At 41.0% G+C, this 14735-nt stretch overlaps 1 protein-coding gene across 1 annotated transcript; it reads left to right on the forward strand.

The window, feature by feature from the left end:
* The first annotated feature begins 839 nt into the window (after window positions 1–839).
* LOC120017933 (inositol 1,4,5-trisphosphate receptor-interacting protein-like) lies at window positions 840–9947 on the forward strand. The gene is made up of 2 exons (XM_038960888.1): window positions 840–942; window positions 7024–9947. The coding sequence occupies exon 2, from the start codon at window positions 7115–7117 to the stop codon at window positions 8735–8737; it is 1623 nt and encodes a 540-aa protein (XP_038816816.1). The 5' UTR covers window positions 840–942; window positions 7024–7114; the 3' UTR covers window positions 8738–9947.
* Window positions 9948–14735: the final 4788 nt, after the last annotated feature.

Here is a 14735-nt window from a genome sequence, read left to right on the forward strand (position 1 = left end):
AAACGAGGGATCATGAAATGTTAAAAAGTTGGACTTTGTAATATTTATTGTAATGGTCATAAACAGTATAGCACAAGCAGAGAAGTCTGAGAAAATTGGAATCATTATGACTGCTGATTAATGTTTTTTAGATCTTTGTTGTTTCACAGCCGAGGCCTTCTAAGAAATCTTGTCTTTGAATGTTCCACCCTCACAGGCCCCTGAGCAGTTATGAATGGACTGTGATTGAAAAAGTGAGATGCGTTTTGTTTGTTGAAGTGTCTATTTTTTGTATTTTGTATGATGTCATTTCCCCCACTTTTCTGTAATGGATTTTTGTATTTTCTCGTTCAATATCCCGTCCAGCTAATGTACTATTAACATTGGATGCCAACCGCCGTTTAACCCAAATGAAGAAGAAGAAAATGAGAAGGCAGAACCAAAGATTTTTATAACTAAAACAAGAAATCCTATTGGCACGTTCTAGTACACGTCTGTATATTTCCGTTAGGGAACGCCTACTTTGTGACGTGCACGTGTGCAATAACTCAATTTGCCTCTGCGCTCCTAAAACTTTTGCAAAGGGTAAAGTCTAGAAAACTTTGCCCACTCTGTTCATAACCAATTGTAGTTTTGGGAACAGAAAACTGTATTGAGATCAATCGATGAGAACATTTACAGAATGTCGGCCAAAATCCATCTAGTTCCCTCTTCTCCTACTGCTCGCCAGTAGGCTTCCTCTCACTACCATATTTGTTAGGGACGCCAACCGGATGCTTCACATTTATACATCCAGTAAAATATCTGTCTCATTGTTCTATCTGTGGCTGAACCACTCCTTCCTCATTCGCACATTTCAGAGTTTGCGTTTCCCCGGTTCTAAATAAGCTCCTGTTTGTCTTGAAGAATTGCAATCGCAGAAGAATTAATTATGTGTTCAGTGAGATCTGACATCACTTAAAGGTTCGTGATTTTAAATAGTAAATCAAAATGCAATTTATCGTTTAGTTGATAAGGTTTTATTTCGGCTCTCGTTCAAATGTTACCGTTTATTCATTGGCCTAAACTTTATTACGGGAAAAACGTTTTATTGAGTTATTGCGGTAATCCACAATTATCCATGGATTGTCAGAAGAAAATGGGTGAATTGCATATATATATATATACACACACACACACACATATATATATATAGCTTGTTTTGATAGCCTCGATGTATTCTATTCGTATTTATGGAAACATCTCATTCTTTCAAGTTGGAACTTTGTGACTCATCCTCAGGTCCGGCAGTGCTAGTCGTCAGTGGTCCAATTTGAAGTGCCATTCTATTTTTCCATCCTTCATTGGCCTATGGGCTATTTTGAAGTACCCTAGAAACAATAACAAAACATCATTGCCAGTAATCACTTTGCTAATGGTGTGTAGTTGTAGGCAGTTACTATTTCAGGCAGAGAGTACTGCAATTTTGTAAAAGTTTATTTGTTTTATGGTTTTCCATTGAGTCAGTGTATTTTATTTTGTCCCCTTTAAGTTATGGGTTGTAGGTAGCACAATATTGGACTAAAGGAGCTAGCGTTACTCCTTTGTCAAAGAACCATACAAATACTCCATCTGAACGTGAAATCGATTCTCAATTGTTGTATGTCTCTAGAAACATAAATCCCTCTACTTTCATATCATATCAAAATAATTTCACAAATGTACACTATTTTAACCGTTTTAACACAATTGCAGACGACAGAATTTTACAGTGACAGCACATTTGTGGAGTCAGTCTTCTGTTTACAAACAGGTGGTTGGAGACACAGATAGCTAATTAGCACGGGTAGTCCACTTTGGGATTGGGTTGGCGGATCGCATCCAACTTTTAGGTGCATATACCGCCACCCACTGTCTAGGAGTGTGAGGCCAGTCACGGCCTACCTACAATAAATTCTAGTACTACAAAATTGTGGGAAAAGGAAAATTACCCTGCCAACTATTATCCCTCACACAAAAAACACCACTATTTCCACTATTTAACCGTATCTAATCTTACTACTGGCCAACGGTCTGGGAAGACAGATACTATCACAAAACACCCCCTGCAACTCTTCTGCAGTAAAACCTCGCAATCCCAAGGACTTCTTTGCAGCTGCCAACACAACCTCTATTTTCTGTGACTTACTTTTTCTGTAGTACAGTTGACAACCATGGCTATGAATGCTAAGTAACCCTCCATACTGAAGCACATTCTTCCCATCCCCCTGTATTGGTCTCTGCCTATTCACAGGAATCCTCTCAGGATCCCTCACCCTGTACCCATCTTACTCTACCACTCTCTTCACTGCTTCAGCATACAACACTTTCTTTACTACTCTGACCCTGGAAACATCAACCTGCCTTTCTCTCACCGGACACCTCTGATTTCCAGCCCCATGGGCACCCCCACAGCTAACACACACAACTTTCTCCACCGATACTACACATTCCTTCGTCTCATGTCCTCCTGCACACTTCTCAAATCTAATAATCTACCTCTTACACACTGCTGCCACATGACCATAAGCTTGGCACCTAAAACACTGTAGTACTTTTGTAACAACATTTCTCACGGGTTAACTGACACATCCTACATTGACCTTGTAGGGCAAGGACTGCATCAAAACTCAGCAGGACAGACAATGTCTTCAGTTTCACCACGTTCCTACCGCGTCTGCGTCACACCAAACGCCGGGCGTCACAGACACCAGGAATCTTCCATTTCAGCTGATCCTCCTCAACACTTAATGCCACCCCCTTTATCACTCCTTTCAACGTCGCCCTGCTCTGGGGAGCGAAGCAAGTCACAGTTCTTGTCGCGTGGTCCGGTTGTGTTTTGGAGGACGCATGCCTATCCTGAGTCCATACGGGAGTTGCAGCGATGAGACAAGACTGTAACTTCCAATTGGATACCACGAAATTGTGGAGAAAACGGGGTAAAGAAATAAATAAATAAACGTTCCACTTTTCTAATTTCTTTCTTGTCCACCATCTTCTCCTTTATCAGATCTTCCAGAAGGCTTGTGTAATCCACCACTCCATATTTACTCATATGTTCATATGTTGTTAGCCATCTCTCCTGTTATCTTTCTCACCTCTATCGCTTAGATTCTGCCAGTCCACTCTGTCTTCCATCTGTTTTCCATAAACTAGCGCTGTGACATGGAAATATGCCGTGTGGGAACCATAACCGTATAAAGTTGATCAAACCTTTGTTCTTTGGCAATTATTTCTCACCGATATGAAAGGTCCTCATGCTTCCAAAACCATACCGCAAGCGATGCGTGTTAATGTTCAGACGGAGTGTAGCGGCTCTTAACAAAACTCCCCCCTAAGGAAGACGCCTTTGTCCAATGACTCTTATGTGTAATGTAATGATTCAGAGGAGTTGGGTTAAATGCGGAAGACACATTTCATTTGAAGGCATTCAGTTGTACAACTGACGAGTATCCCCCCTTTCCTTTCCTTTCCTAATGGAACTGAGAGTCATGATCAGGGGCTCGGGATGTAGGATAGGCTACTGTAGAGTCAAAAGAGTGGCATTTTGGCGTTAAAATAGTTTAGGTTTTAGCTGTATGTTGTCTTGATTTTAAAGGCTAATGTCAGTGCTTTACATAGGGAACACAACTTGACAGCTCGTTGTTGTAGGCCTATAATGTTTGTTGAACTATAGATTATGGAAAATACAAATAGCCAAGTGAAGTAAGTCATGGGAGGAAATGTTGCCAGTGTAAAATGTTACTCTGAATTAAATGTCTCCTGGCTCTACAACTTTCATACCTCATCATAGTCTTTGACCTGAGGGAAATTTCAAAGAACAGACTAATTCCACCTAAAAGTCATGAACAACTTTCAAAGTTCAAAAGTCATGACAACTTTATGGCGTATATTTTGTATCATATGCTAGGCTACTATTGCTGTTTACAGGGGAAATGCCAAATAGTTGTTCAGTCAAGTAATGACGCCAAGTAATTTTTTTTCGCTACACGTGCATCACAGCATTCCTAACCTAGCCCGCAATGTCTGCCATGTGGATCGAGCAGTCAACAAGTCGAGCAGTCATTTGAAAGGGTAAGAACATTTCAGCGAGACAACTCAGGCGAAATCCATTAATGCCAAGATAATGGAATTCATTGCCCTTGACAGTCAACCGTTCTCTGTCGTGGGTGATGTTGGCTTTCGCGACAGGTCGAGCACCGGTACACACTAATGTTACCAAGTGCACTATTATTCAGATGTTGCCCTACCGGAGTTACACAGTAATAGCGTCACTGCTATTAGCTTCACGACATAGCTAGCTTTAGCTTGGTACCTAGATAGCACCAAAACAAACAGCCTGAAAACAATAACCAGTAGAAACTGCAGTCATTTTCACTGTTCTTAGCAATGATTTAGGAATCCTTGTGAGTAAGTATTAGCTAGGTAGCCACTTGTTGTTTGCCTATTTAAATTGAACTTCAGTTCATGAAAATAAATAGCTAGCCAGCTACTTAACCTTGATGCCCAAAGCTAATGTTATAAGCAGCCAGACAACTTCATCTGGCTAGTGAGGCTCGACCTGACCGGGTTATGTGTTGTGAAGCTAGCCACAATAAGGATTAGGCACAATAGTGGAATTTGCTGTTTGACTTAAAAATAAAAGTACCTCTTTGAAAGTGATGCAGAAGGTTAAAATTGGTGGAATCATGCCATATTTAGACTAGATAATGTTAAACAAGGTTGGAATGTGAAGCAATGAAATGGGGTATCAGTTTACTCGGTGACACCCACAGAACACAACTGTGAAGAGTTTACGCAAATATTAGCGTTGTAGCTCTTATCGCGGGACTGTGACTATTTGAAATCACCTACTTAGCCTATTGTGTGTATTGACATTCATATTGACCTCTACAGCTTTACCTAAGGATTGGGAATCAATGAAATGGGGTAACACTCAATAACCAATATATTTTTTCCCAATGTCCCCCTCAGAGTTATCAGACTCCAAAACATCCACGCAGTATTGTTTTTCCTCAGGAATAGTGTTCAATACACATAGGTTGACAATAAATGAGTCCCGCAATAAGAGCTACGATGCTAATGTTCTCTGGGTGTCACTGAGTAGACTGATACCCCGTGTCATGATCCACAATCCATAGGTAAGGCTGTACAGTGAAAAAAGTATGCCACCAATGCAATTCTAAAGTATAATACATCCAGTGTGATTAACAGATTTGTCAAATTAACAAATTATCTTTTGTTGATTTTATATATTAACATTCCAACCTTGTTTAGCATGAGCTATTAAGTTATGGCATAATTCTACTATTTGTATTCATTTGCATCACTGTCAATAAAATAGTTTTATTTTGAAAACTAACCACAAAGTCCACTATTGTGGCTAATCCTTATTGTGGCTAGCTTCACATAGATGGGTCCGACCACCATTAATCAAATAAGAACTGTCTTATAAATTAAGGTTATTTTAGATGATGACACATAGCTCTGTAGTTAGCTGAAACAAACTGCCATGTTGCTATGTTTTTGGGGAAGAACATTGTTTGCATCCATGAGCTAGCTAGCTTTTTTTTATGACCAGCACTGTAGATGCGCGAGACAACTTCACCAGCATCATAGCATAGGTATTGACGAATCGTTGTGACATATGAAATACGAGTGATAGTGTAATCAATGTGTAATAACTACGTAAAAAATGTATGATCGCCTTAAATGAGTACGTGACGTGCAGTCATATTCAGGTCCTGATTGGTCAACAAGCTTATTTGACACGTCAAATAGTGTTATTTGACGTGTATCTTTTTTGACATGCAAAGACCCAAACGGCGTTCCATAGAAATCCTGGTTGAGAATGAAATGACTGAACAAATGAGCAACGAAACAGCACAGCAAGTAAGTGAAAGAAATAGAATAGGTTTTGATTATGTTTTACTGGTAATGGGGACATACGTAAATGCCAACAAAATAACTTTTTGTTCAGTGTGGTGTGTGTGTGTGTAACCTTTATTTTACTAGGCAAGTCCCTAAAGAACAAATTCTTATTTACAATGATGGCCTACCCCGGCCAAACCCAGACGACGCTGGGCCAATTGTGCAGTGCCCTATGGGACTCCCAATCACGGCCGGATGTGATACAGCCTGGATTCGAACCAGGGACGGTAGTGATGCCTCTTGCACTGAGATGCAGTGCCTTAGACCGCTGCATCCATGTGTGTGTGTTAACTATTTAACTGTACTAGAATGCTTAAAAGGCTGCCAAAAATGTAATATCGGTGCATCACTAATCTGGAATGTTTATGTTCAGTCTCCCAAAAGCTTGTTCATTTCATGACCCATTCATAATGCCTACAATTCCTTTATTTCTCTAAATATTTAGAAGTCTGCTTTTTTGATTATATGCTCACCCCAAGGGTTGGTAATATGAGATACTGTTGAAGTTCTGTTAAAAGCTTCAAAAAATAAGATTTTGAAAGGGCCCTTGTGTTATTTCCTTTCCTATGTAGGCTAAATTGTGTTTCCTTCCTATCTAAACACAACCAAAATGTTACATGAATTGAGCTACTATTTACTCCTTTCTGGACCCATCATCTGACTTAATACCGCTCTGCAATAGTGAATCTTTGACAAATAAATAAAAATGAATTATACATTTGCCAAATTAGTTATTGTAAGGTTTTTCCTCTAATTGTTTACTGGAAGCAAATTCTTGACAGATACAATGCGATCAGTTCTGTTTGGTTCTCGCAGTGCTTACTTCCTTCCATGACACACAGTTCAATATTTGGCTACAGTGCGTCACTCTGCTCTCTCTATATTTAGAGGTGCAGGCTGCTTCCTCAAGAAGGCTGAGGCTCTTCAGAGTTAACATGTGATTTTGTGTTATGATTCTACTGAATCACCTCGCAATGCACAGTACACAATAGCAACGTGTTTGAAAAAGTAAAATAGCTCTCAAGCTGATTATGAAATCCCCCAAAAAGTTGCAAGGACATTTCATAATTTTGTCAAATCCTATTTATTTTTCAGGTTTTGGGCTGCAGCTTGATCAGAGTCGATGAGATGCTGGCGTGAGAGGTGACACTGGTTTTGTCTCCTCCCTGAGGTCCAGGGAGCCAGGATGCAGGGGGCGATAGCACGGGTGTTTGTGGTGGTGGCAGCGGCCATCTTGAACCATCCGCTGCTGTTCCCGCAGGAGAACACCACCCTCCCAGAGCAGGATGAGGCCCTGCTGGCCCGCATGAGGGAGCATGAGAAGAGGCTGGAGCTGGAGCAGGCGCGGCTGGAGCAGGAGCTCTTGTATGCAGGCACGGAGCAGCAGGACCCTGGCTCAGAGGACGGCTACGGCTGGTACTTCTGGAGCGCCCTCTCACTGGCCATCTTCTTCACTATTGAGGTGTGTCGGCAGGATTTGGCAGACATGGAAGCCCGATACGCTGATGATGAGGATGGGTTTGTTGAGAGTGGATCCATCAGTTCCAAGACACTCCAGCTCGATAAAGGAGTCCTAAACAGCTTCTGTGAGAGATGCATCTACACCTCGGCCCATGAGAACTGGAGGGTGCGGGAATTTGTGGAGGGCTTCGCTGACGACCTGCTGGAGTCCCTGAGGAGTGTGTGTGATAGGGAGACTGACATGGAGGTGGCGGACTTTGTGGGCGTTGGGAGCATGTTTGAGTCGTGGAGGGTGAGCAAGCCGCTGATGTGTGATCTCATTGTCCCTTTCACCCCCCCGGAGCCATACTCCTTCCAGTTCCAGCTGTGGTGCAGTCCCTCCAGTGACGTGCCCCTGGACATGCAGGGCTGTGGCAGGATCAAGGTGACAAAGGTCGGGGAGAATGAGGACGGCTGTCTCTGTGGCTCTGCCAACCTGGGTGAGGACATGCTGTGCTTGCTACACAGCAAAAATGAAAAGCCCAGAGCAGACCACACCCCGGATGACCTTCTGTGCTCCAAGAACACACCTTATCTGGCTAAGGACCAGGTCATGAAGTGGTTCCAGATATCCGTGACCAAAGCCTGGGGACGGATTTCTCACAAGTACGAGTTTGAGCTCACTTTCCACAACCTGGATGCGACTGGAGCACTGAAGGTCCGATTCCGCTCAGGAAAGGTTGTTGTGATGAACATCATCCCCGTTGTGGAACTAGATGGCACAAATGCCTACTTTGTATCACACTTCGCCTCTGACAGCAGCACCTCCTCAGACACTTACTGGCCCCTCTCCTTCGCTGTCTATGAGAAGAACCTGCTCAAACATGTGACTAAAAGCCTGCCTGAAAATTCCTGCCACCTCCACTGCCTTCAGCTCATCACTTTCCTACACAAGAAACAGATGGGTCTAACTGGCAGGTGTGCTCTGACCAACTACCACCTAAAGACGACCCTGCTGCACCTGTTGTTGAGTAAGGGCTCGTCTAGCTGGGGCTCTGAGAGTCTGGAGCACAGGCTACGGGACATGCTAGGCTTCCTTCACAGGAGTCTTCAGGAGAAGAGACTCTGTCACGCTTTGGTTGGGAACAGCCAAGTTCCACCAGAAGTCCGGGTTCCGGCAACATTCCACACGGCGGAGCCCATCAATCTTTTCCGGCCACTGGTGTTACAGAGAGAGCTTTACGCTGACACGCTTCGGCATTTCCAGGAGATGCTCAGGAACGCTCCTGTTCTGATTCAGGAGTACACGCCTTTGTTACAAAATGGCGACACTCACCACAGACTCAACTCGATGGCACAGTCTGAGTAATGGACTCTGTTTTAATGCACTGCAATGAGTGGAGGTATCCTTAATAACAATAACAATAATAATAATTAACAAAAGTATGTTACAGCTTTAAGACATTTCTCTAGGCACTGAAAAGAGAAGTGAACAACGTTCCTTTGTTATTTTGAAATGGACTTTGTGGTTGGTGGTTTTATTTGATAGCAGCTTCTAAAAACACTCAAGGAAGTTACCAAAGCGTGTTCTTAGTAACAGTACTGTAACTGCTATTTCAATATGGCTGTTTCACAAGTGCAATTATATTTTACTGAATTGAAGGTTTACAAAAACTGTTTTCCCCTCACAAAATTAGAGCAGTATATTTTGATATGAAGAATAAGTATTATTTTTGTATTCTAGAGAAGACCACATCATACTTTGTAGTATGTGTGTTTTTATGATGCAGTATTATGCAGTACTTGTCAACAATTGCTATTTGACATGAAGGGATATTCATTTTGTAAGCCGTGCAACAGTTTGAAAATACCAATTGAAGACTCCCTGTTACACGTCTTGGCTGTCATTCACCAAAAGACAAGAATGTCAGCAAAGGTATTCCGTTGAAATTCCTTTACAATGGGTACATGAGGAACATAAGATAATTTTAGAAATTCCTTTCAGCATGACAATCTTAGAAATGACACACAACATGTACACAGCCGATGTTGTACGGTTGTGCTAACTAATTGAAGGGAAAATTCCCCTCTGTTTAAGTTCAGTCTTAGGTTCACGTATAATTAAATGGCAAATAGACAACGTATGGTTTGAGATAGTGGAATGCACTCGTAAAAATGTCATTTGTGTACAAGTGTATATATATACAATTTTTTTTTATTTATTAAAAGAAAATGTATATTTTGTAGTATTACCCGTATCTCTCATACCCATTGTAACTTGCCTATTTTACCACAGAATGTACTTTTAACAGCGTATGTTTTTTTTTGCAGTGTTTTTATTCATAAATGTTGAAGGACTATATTCCTTGTGTTGTGAGTAATGCCATTGATTTTTCTACACATGGACATACAAGATAGGATTTGACAATGTGACAGGCAAGATAGTGGCATAACCAGTGGCAGTGCTCCACCCTCTATTCACAGACCTGTCCAAGTACAGTATAGGTTAATGTCAGGACTGGTGGTGAAAATAAGGTAATGCAGATGACTATCACACTATTTCACTTCCAGATTTCAGGACAACAAAATAAAAACACCGGAACTCTTGTTGTGCAATCTTTATTACATGACAATATTTATAAGCTTTGTAAATGTAAAAAAATATGCCAGGTGTTGACTAAGCATGATAGAAATGAACTTCAACAGACATGACTCACATAGTTCCATCAGTATTTCTGATCTACCTCTAATGAAACTACACTACAATCATTCTAAATAATCATTGTTATGCGTTCATTGAACATCTGGTAATCAAACCATGTTCCATATACAATGAAATGTAATCAAAGGAAAGGAGTACAGAAATGAACCTTCAGAAAGGTTTCCTATGAGATAAACAGCTGCACAACTAAGTTGACATCTACAGCTGATGCCATAATTACCATAGCAGGAATATAAAATACATTTAAAATGGGAAAATTGGACGGTCAAGGGTGAACTGCCACCGTGCCATGTATCTACAGGCCATGGTCAAAATTGGGTTTCCCTCTGACATAGCCCATGTTAAAGACCTTGTAGGTCTCACTGGGGAACATGGTGGCTTTCACTGTTGGATCCTCAAACATGCACTCTGTCCACTTCTTGAGCTCAGTGGTACCATTCAGACAGCTTGGAATAAGAGATTACATTTATTTGAGTTTTGAAAATGAGACTAATGAGTTCAAAGTGCACTGCTAGTGACAAGGTTGAGCCAAACTATATAAATCACACAAGCAATAGGACCATCTCATAAACCCTGTGAGAGACGCAATAAGAATGTGAATGATTATGTAAACTGATATTCATACACTAGGGCCAGTATTCACAAAGCGTTTCAGAGTAGGAGTATGATCACACTATCATATGATCAGGGAGGACCAGAGCCCATATCCAAAAAGCGTCCCAGAGTAGAACATTTGTCGCATGTGCTGAGAATAGAGACATTTTACTCCTACTCTTATGGGTAAAAATAGATTTTTAGGAACCTCATGAGCTGTCCTAACCAGTTATAGTTTAATAGCATGTGTCTTGATAATAGAAAAATGCATTGAGTCAGTGGTTTCTGCACCACATGCAATTGCTTTGGAGTTGTTAAAATGTTTTGATATTTTCATCCATAAATAATCTAGAAGTACATGCAACACTATTTGCGCTTTTGACTACTTCGATCATTTAATTACCTGCATCGTGTTGTTTCAAGTTATCCCTTTGGAGCGCAACATCACATTGTAAAACAAATATGCCTACAATTGGGCATGCCTAAAGTTGGGCAATTGTAGGCATCTAGGGCTTATGTTAACTTTGATTGTGTTCGATGGAAATAATAGACAGTTTCAAACGTATCCAATGTTGTATGCAACATTATCGTCAAGTGACTTAATCTTGATGCCTGTCAGCCAAAACGATTTAGAGTTGTAAAACGGGAGTGACGAGTGTGTTGATAGAACGGTAATATTGTCAAAATTCCACTTCAACAACCATCAGAATTGCTTAAAAAAATGTTATTCATGCCAACATAGTCATCAATAATTAAGAATATGCAAAGTGATCATGTCAGGCAAAAATTATATTAAACGTTTATACTAATGCTGATGGTTGTTAAAAGCGGAATTTTGACAATATCCCCGTTATATCAACACACTCCTCATTCTCGTTCTACAACTTTAAATCGTTTTGGCACACAGGAATCAAGATCAAGTCACTTGCCGATAATGTTGCATACAACATTGCACAAGCAGCCGCAACATGCACAATGACAAGCGTCGGCTGGGGTGTTGTAAAGTTCGCTGCCATTGGAAACACGTTTTCTGAACGGACGAATCTGGATTTGGAGATGCCAGGAGAACTCTACTTGCCTGAACGCATAGTGACACATTCTTTATTTGGTGGAGGAGGAATAATGGTCTGGGGCTGTTTTTCATGGTTCGGGCTAGGCCCCTTAGTTCCCCAGTGAAGGGACATCTTAATACTACAGCATAGAATGACATTCTAGAAGACGATACTGTGCTTCCAACTTTGTGGCAACAGTTTGGGTAAGGCCCTTTCCTATTTCTGCACGAATATTGTGCGCTCTTAAAAGGGGCACACATAGGGCTGTGGCGGTCACGAAATTTCGTCAGCTGGTGATTGTCAAGCAAATAACTGCCGGTCTCAGTTAATTAACAAACACATTTAGCATATCCTGGCTTCCACACAAGCTACTGATGCAGACCTTTGGAACATCTACATTTTAAAAAGTCAAGTAAATCCATGTGATATAGCCTACACCTTCACAATAAATCCATTATTTATTTAGGATAAGTCTAAAGAAACATGATATGAAGAAAATGTAGTCTATTTCAGAAGAACAGAATAGCATACTCTGAGTTGTCCTTATGTTAGGCCCTGATCTGGCTATGCCATTTGGCTGTGGGCTACGCTAGTTCATTTAGCAGACAAGATTTGCTTTGAATTCCGTGGCATTATTTTATAGTATGAAGAATACAATTGAACTAAGCAGAATGAAATAGAAAGGATATTTTCTCCAAACGATTTGAGGGAGTGCGCACACAAATCTATTCTGTGTTGAGTTGTTAACATACTGTAGAAATACAGTGCATTTGGAAAGTATTCAAATCCCTTGACTTTTTCCACATTTTGTTAAGTTACAGCCTTATTGTTTGTTTTCCTCATCAATCTACACACAATTACCCAATAATGACAAAGCAAAAGCAGTTTTTTTTTTTTTTTTTGCAAATGTATTAAAAATCGTAAAGTATTCAGACCCTTTACTCAGTACTTTGTTGAAGCACCTTTGGAAGCAACTTCAGCCTCAAGCCTTCTTTGGTATGACGCTACAAGCTTGGCACACTCGTATTTGAGGAATTTCTCCCATTCTTCTGTGCAGATCCTCTCAAGCTCTGTCAGCTTGGATGGGAAGCGTCGCTGCACAGTTATTTCAGGTCTCTCCAGAGTCTGAGGTCCTGAGCGCTCTGGAGCAGGTTTTCATCAAGGATGACTCTGTACTTTGCTCCGTTCATCTTTCCCTAAATCCTGATTAGTCTCCCAGTCCCTGCCGCTGAAAAACATCCCCGAAGCATGATGCTGCCACCACCATGCTTCATCGTAGGGATGGTCCAAGGTTTCCTCCAAATGTGACGCTTGACATTCAGGCCAAAGAGTTTAATCTTGGTTTCAGCAGACCAGAGCATCTTGTTTCTCATGGTCAGAGTCCTTTAGGTGCCTTTTGGCAAACTCCAAGCAGGCTGTCATGTGCCTTTTACTGAAGAGTGTCTTCTATCTGGCCACTCTACCATAAAGGCCGGATTGGTGGAGTTGGTTTTAAACGTCTTCCATTTAAGAATGATGGAGGCCACTTTGTTCTTGTGACCCTCAATGCTGCAGAAATGTTTTGGTACTCTTTCCCAGATCTGTCCCTCGACACAATCCTGTCTTGGAGTTCTACGGACAATTTCTTCGACCTCATGGCTTGGTTTTTGCTCTGACTTGCACTGTCAACTGTGGGACTTTATATAGACAGGTGTGTGCTTTTCCAAACCATGTCCAATCAATTGAATTTACCACAGGTGGACTCCAATCAAGTTGTAGAAACATCTCAAGGATGATCAATGGAAACAGGATGCACCGGAGCACAATTTTGAGTCTCATAGGAAAGGGTCTGAATATTTATGTGAATAAGTTTTTATATATATACAGTCGTGGCCAAAAGTATTGAGAATGACACAAATATACATTTTCACAAAGTTTGCTGCTTCAGTGTCTTTATATATTTTTGTCAGCTGTTACTATGGAATAGTGAAGTATAATTACAAGCATTTCATAAGTGTCAACGGCTTTTATTGACAATTACATGAAGTTGATGCAAAGAGTCAATATTTGCAGTGTTGACCCTTCTTTTTCAAGACCTCTGCAAATCTGCTCTGGCATGCTGTCAATTAACTTCTGGGCCACATCCTGACTGATGGCAGCCCATTCTTGCATAATCAATGCTTGGAGTTTGTCAGAATGTGTGGGTTTTTGTTTGTTCACCCGCCTCACACCTGCCTGCTGCCATTCCTGAGCAAGGTCTGTACTGGTGGTGCCCTGATCCCGCAGCTGAATCAACTTTAGGAGACGGTCCTGGCACTTGCTGGACTTTCTTGGGCGCCCTGAAGCCTTCTTCACAACAATTGAACCGCTCTCCTTGAAGTTCTTGATGATCCGATAAATGGTTGATTTAGGTGCAATCTTACTGGCAGCAATATCCTTGCCTGTGAAGCCCTTTTTGTGCAAAGCAATGATGTCGGCACGTGTTTCCTTGCAGGTAACCATGATTGACAGAGGAAGAACAATGATTCCAAGCACCACCCTTCTTTTGAAGCTTCCAGTCTGTTATTCGAACTCAATCAGCATGACAGAGTGATCTCCAGCCTTGTCCTCGTCAACACTCACACCTGTGTTAAAGAGAGAATCACTGACATGATGTCAGCTGGTCCTTTTGTGGCAGGGCTGAAATGCAGTGGAAATGTTTTTTGGGGATTCAGTTAATTTGCATGGCAAAGAGGGACTTTGCAATTAATTGCAATTCATCTGATCACTCTTCATAACATTCTGGAGTATATGCAAATTGCCATTATACAAACTGAGGCAGCAGACTTTGTGAAAATTAATATTTGTGTCATTCTCAAAACTTTTGGCCACGACTGTATATATATATATATATATATATATATATATATATATATATATATATATATATATATAAATTGGCAATTTCTTTTCAAAAATCTGTTTTCACTGTCATTATGGGTATTGTGTGTAGATTGATAGGGATTTGTATTTATTCAATA

Source organism: Salvelinus namaycush, chromosome 22 (genome assembly GCF_016432855.1).
Source record: "Salvelinus namaycush isolate Seneca chromosome 22, SaNama_1.0, whole genome shotgun sequence".
Lineage (NCBI taxonomy): Eukaryota > Metazoa > Chordata > Actinopteri > Salmoniformes > Salmonidae > Salvelinus > Salvelinus namaycush.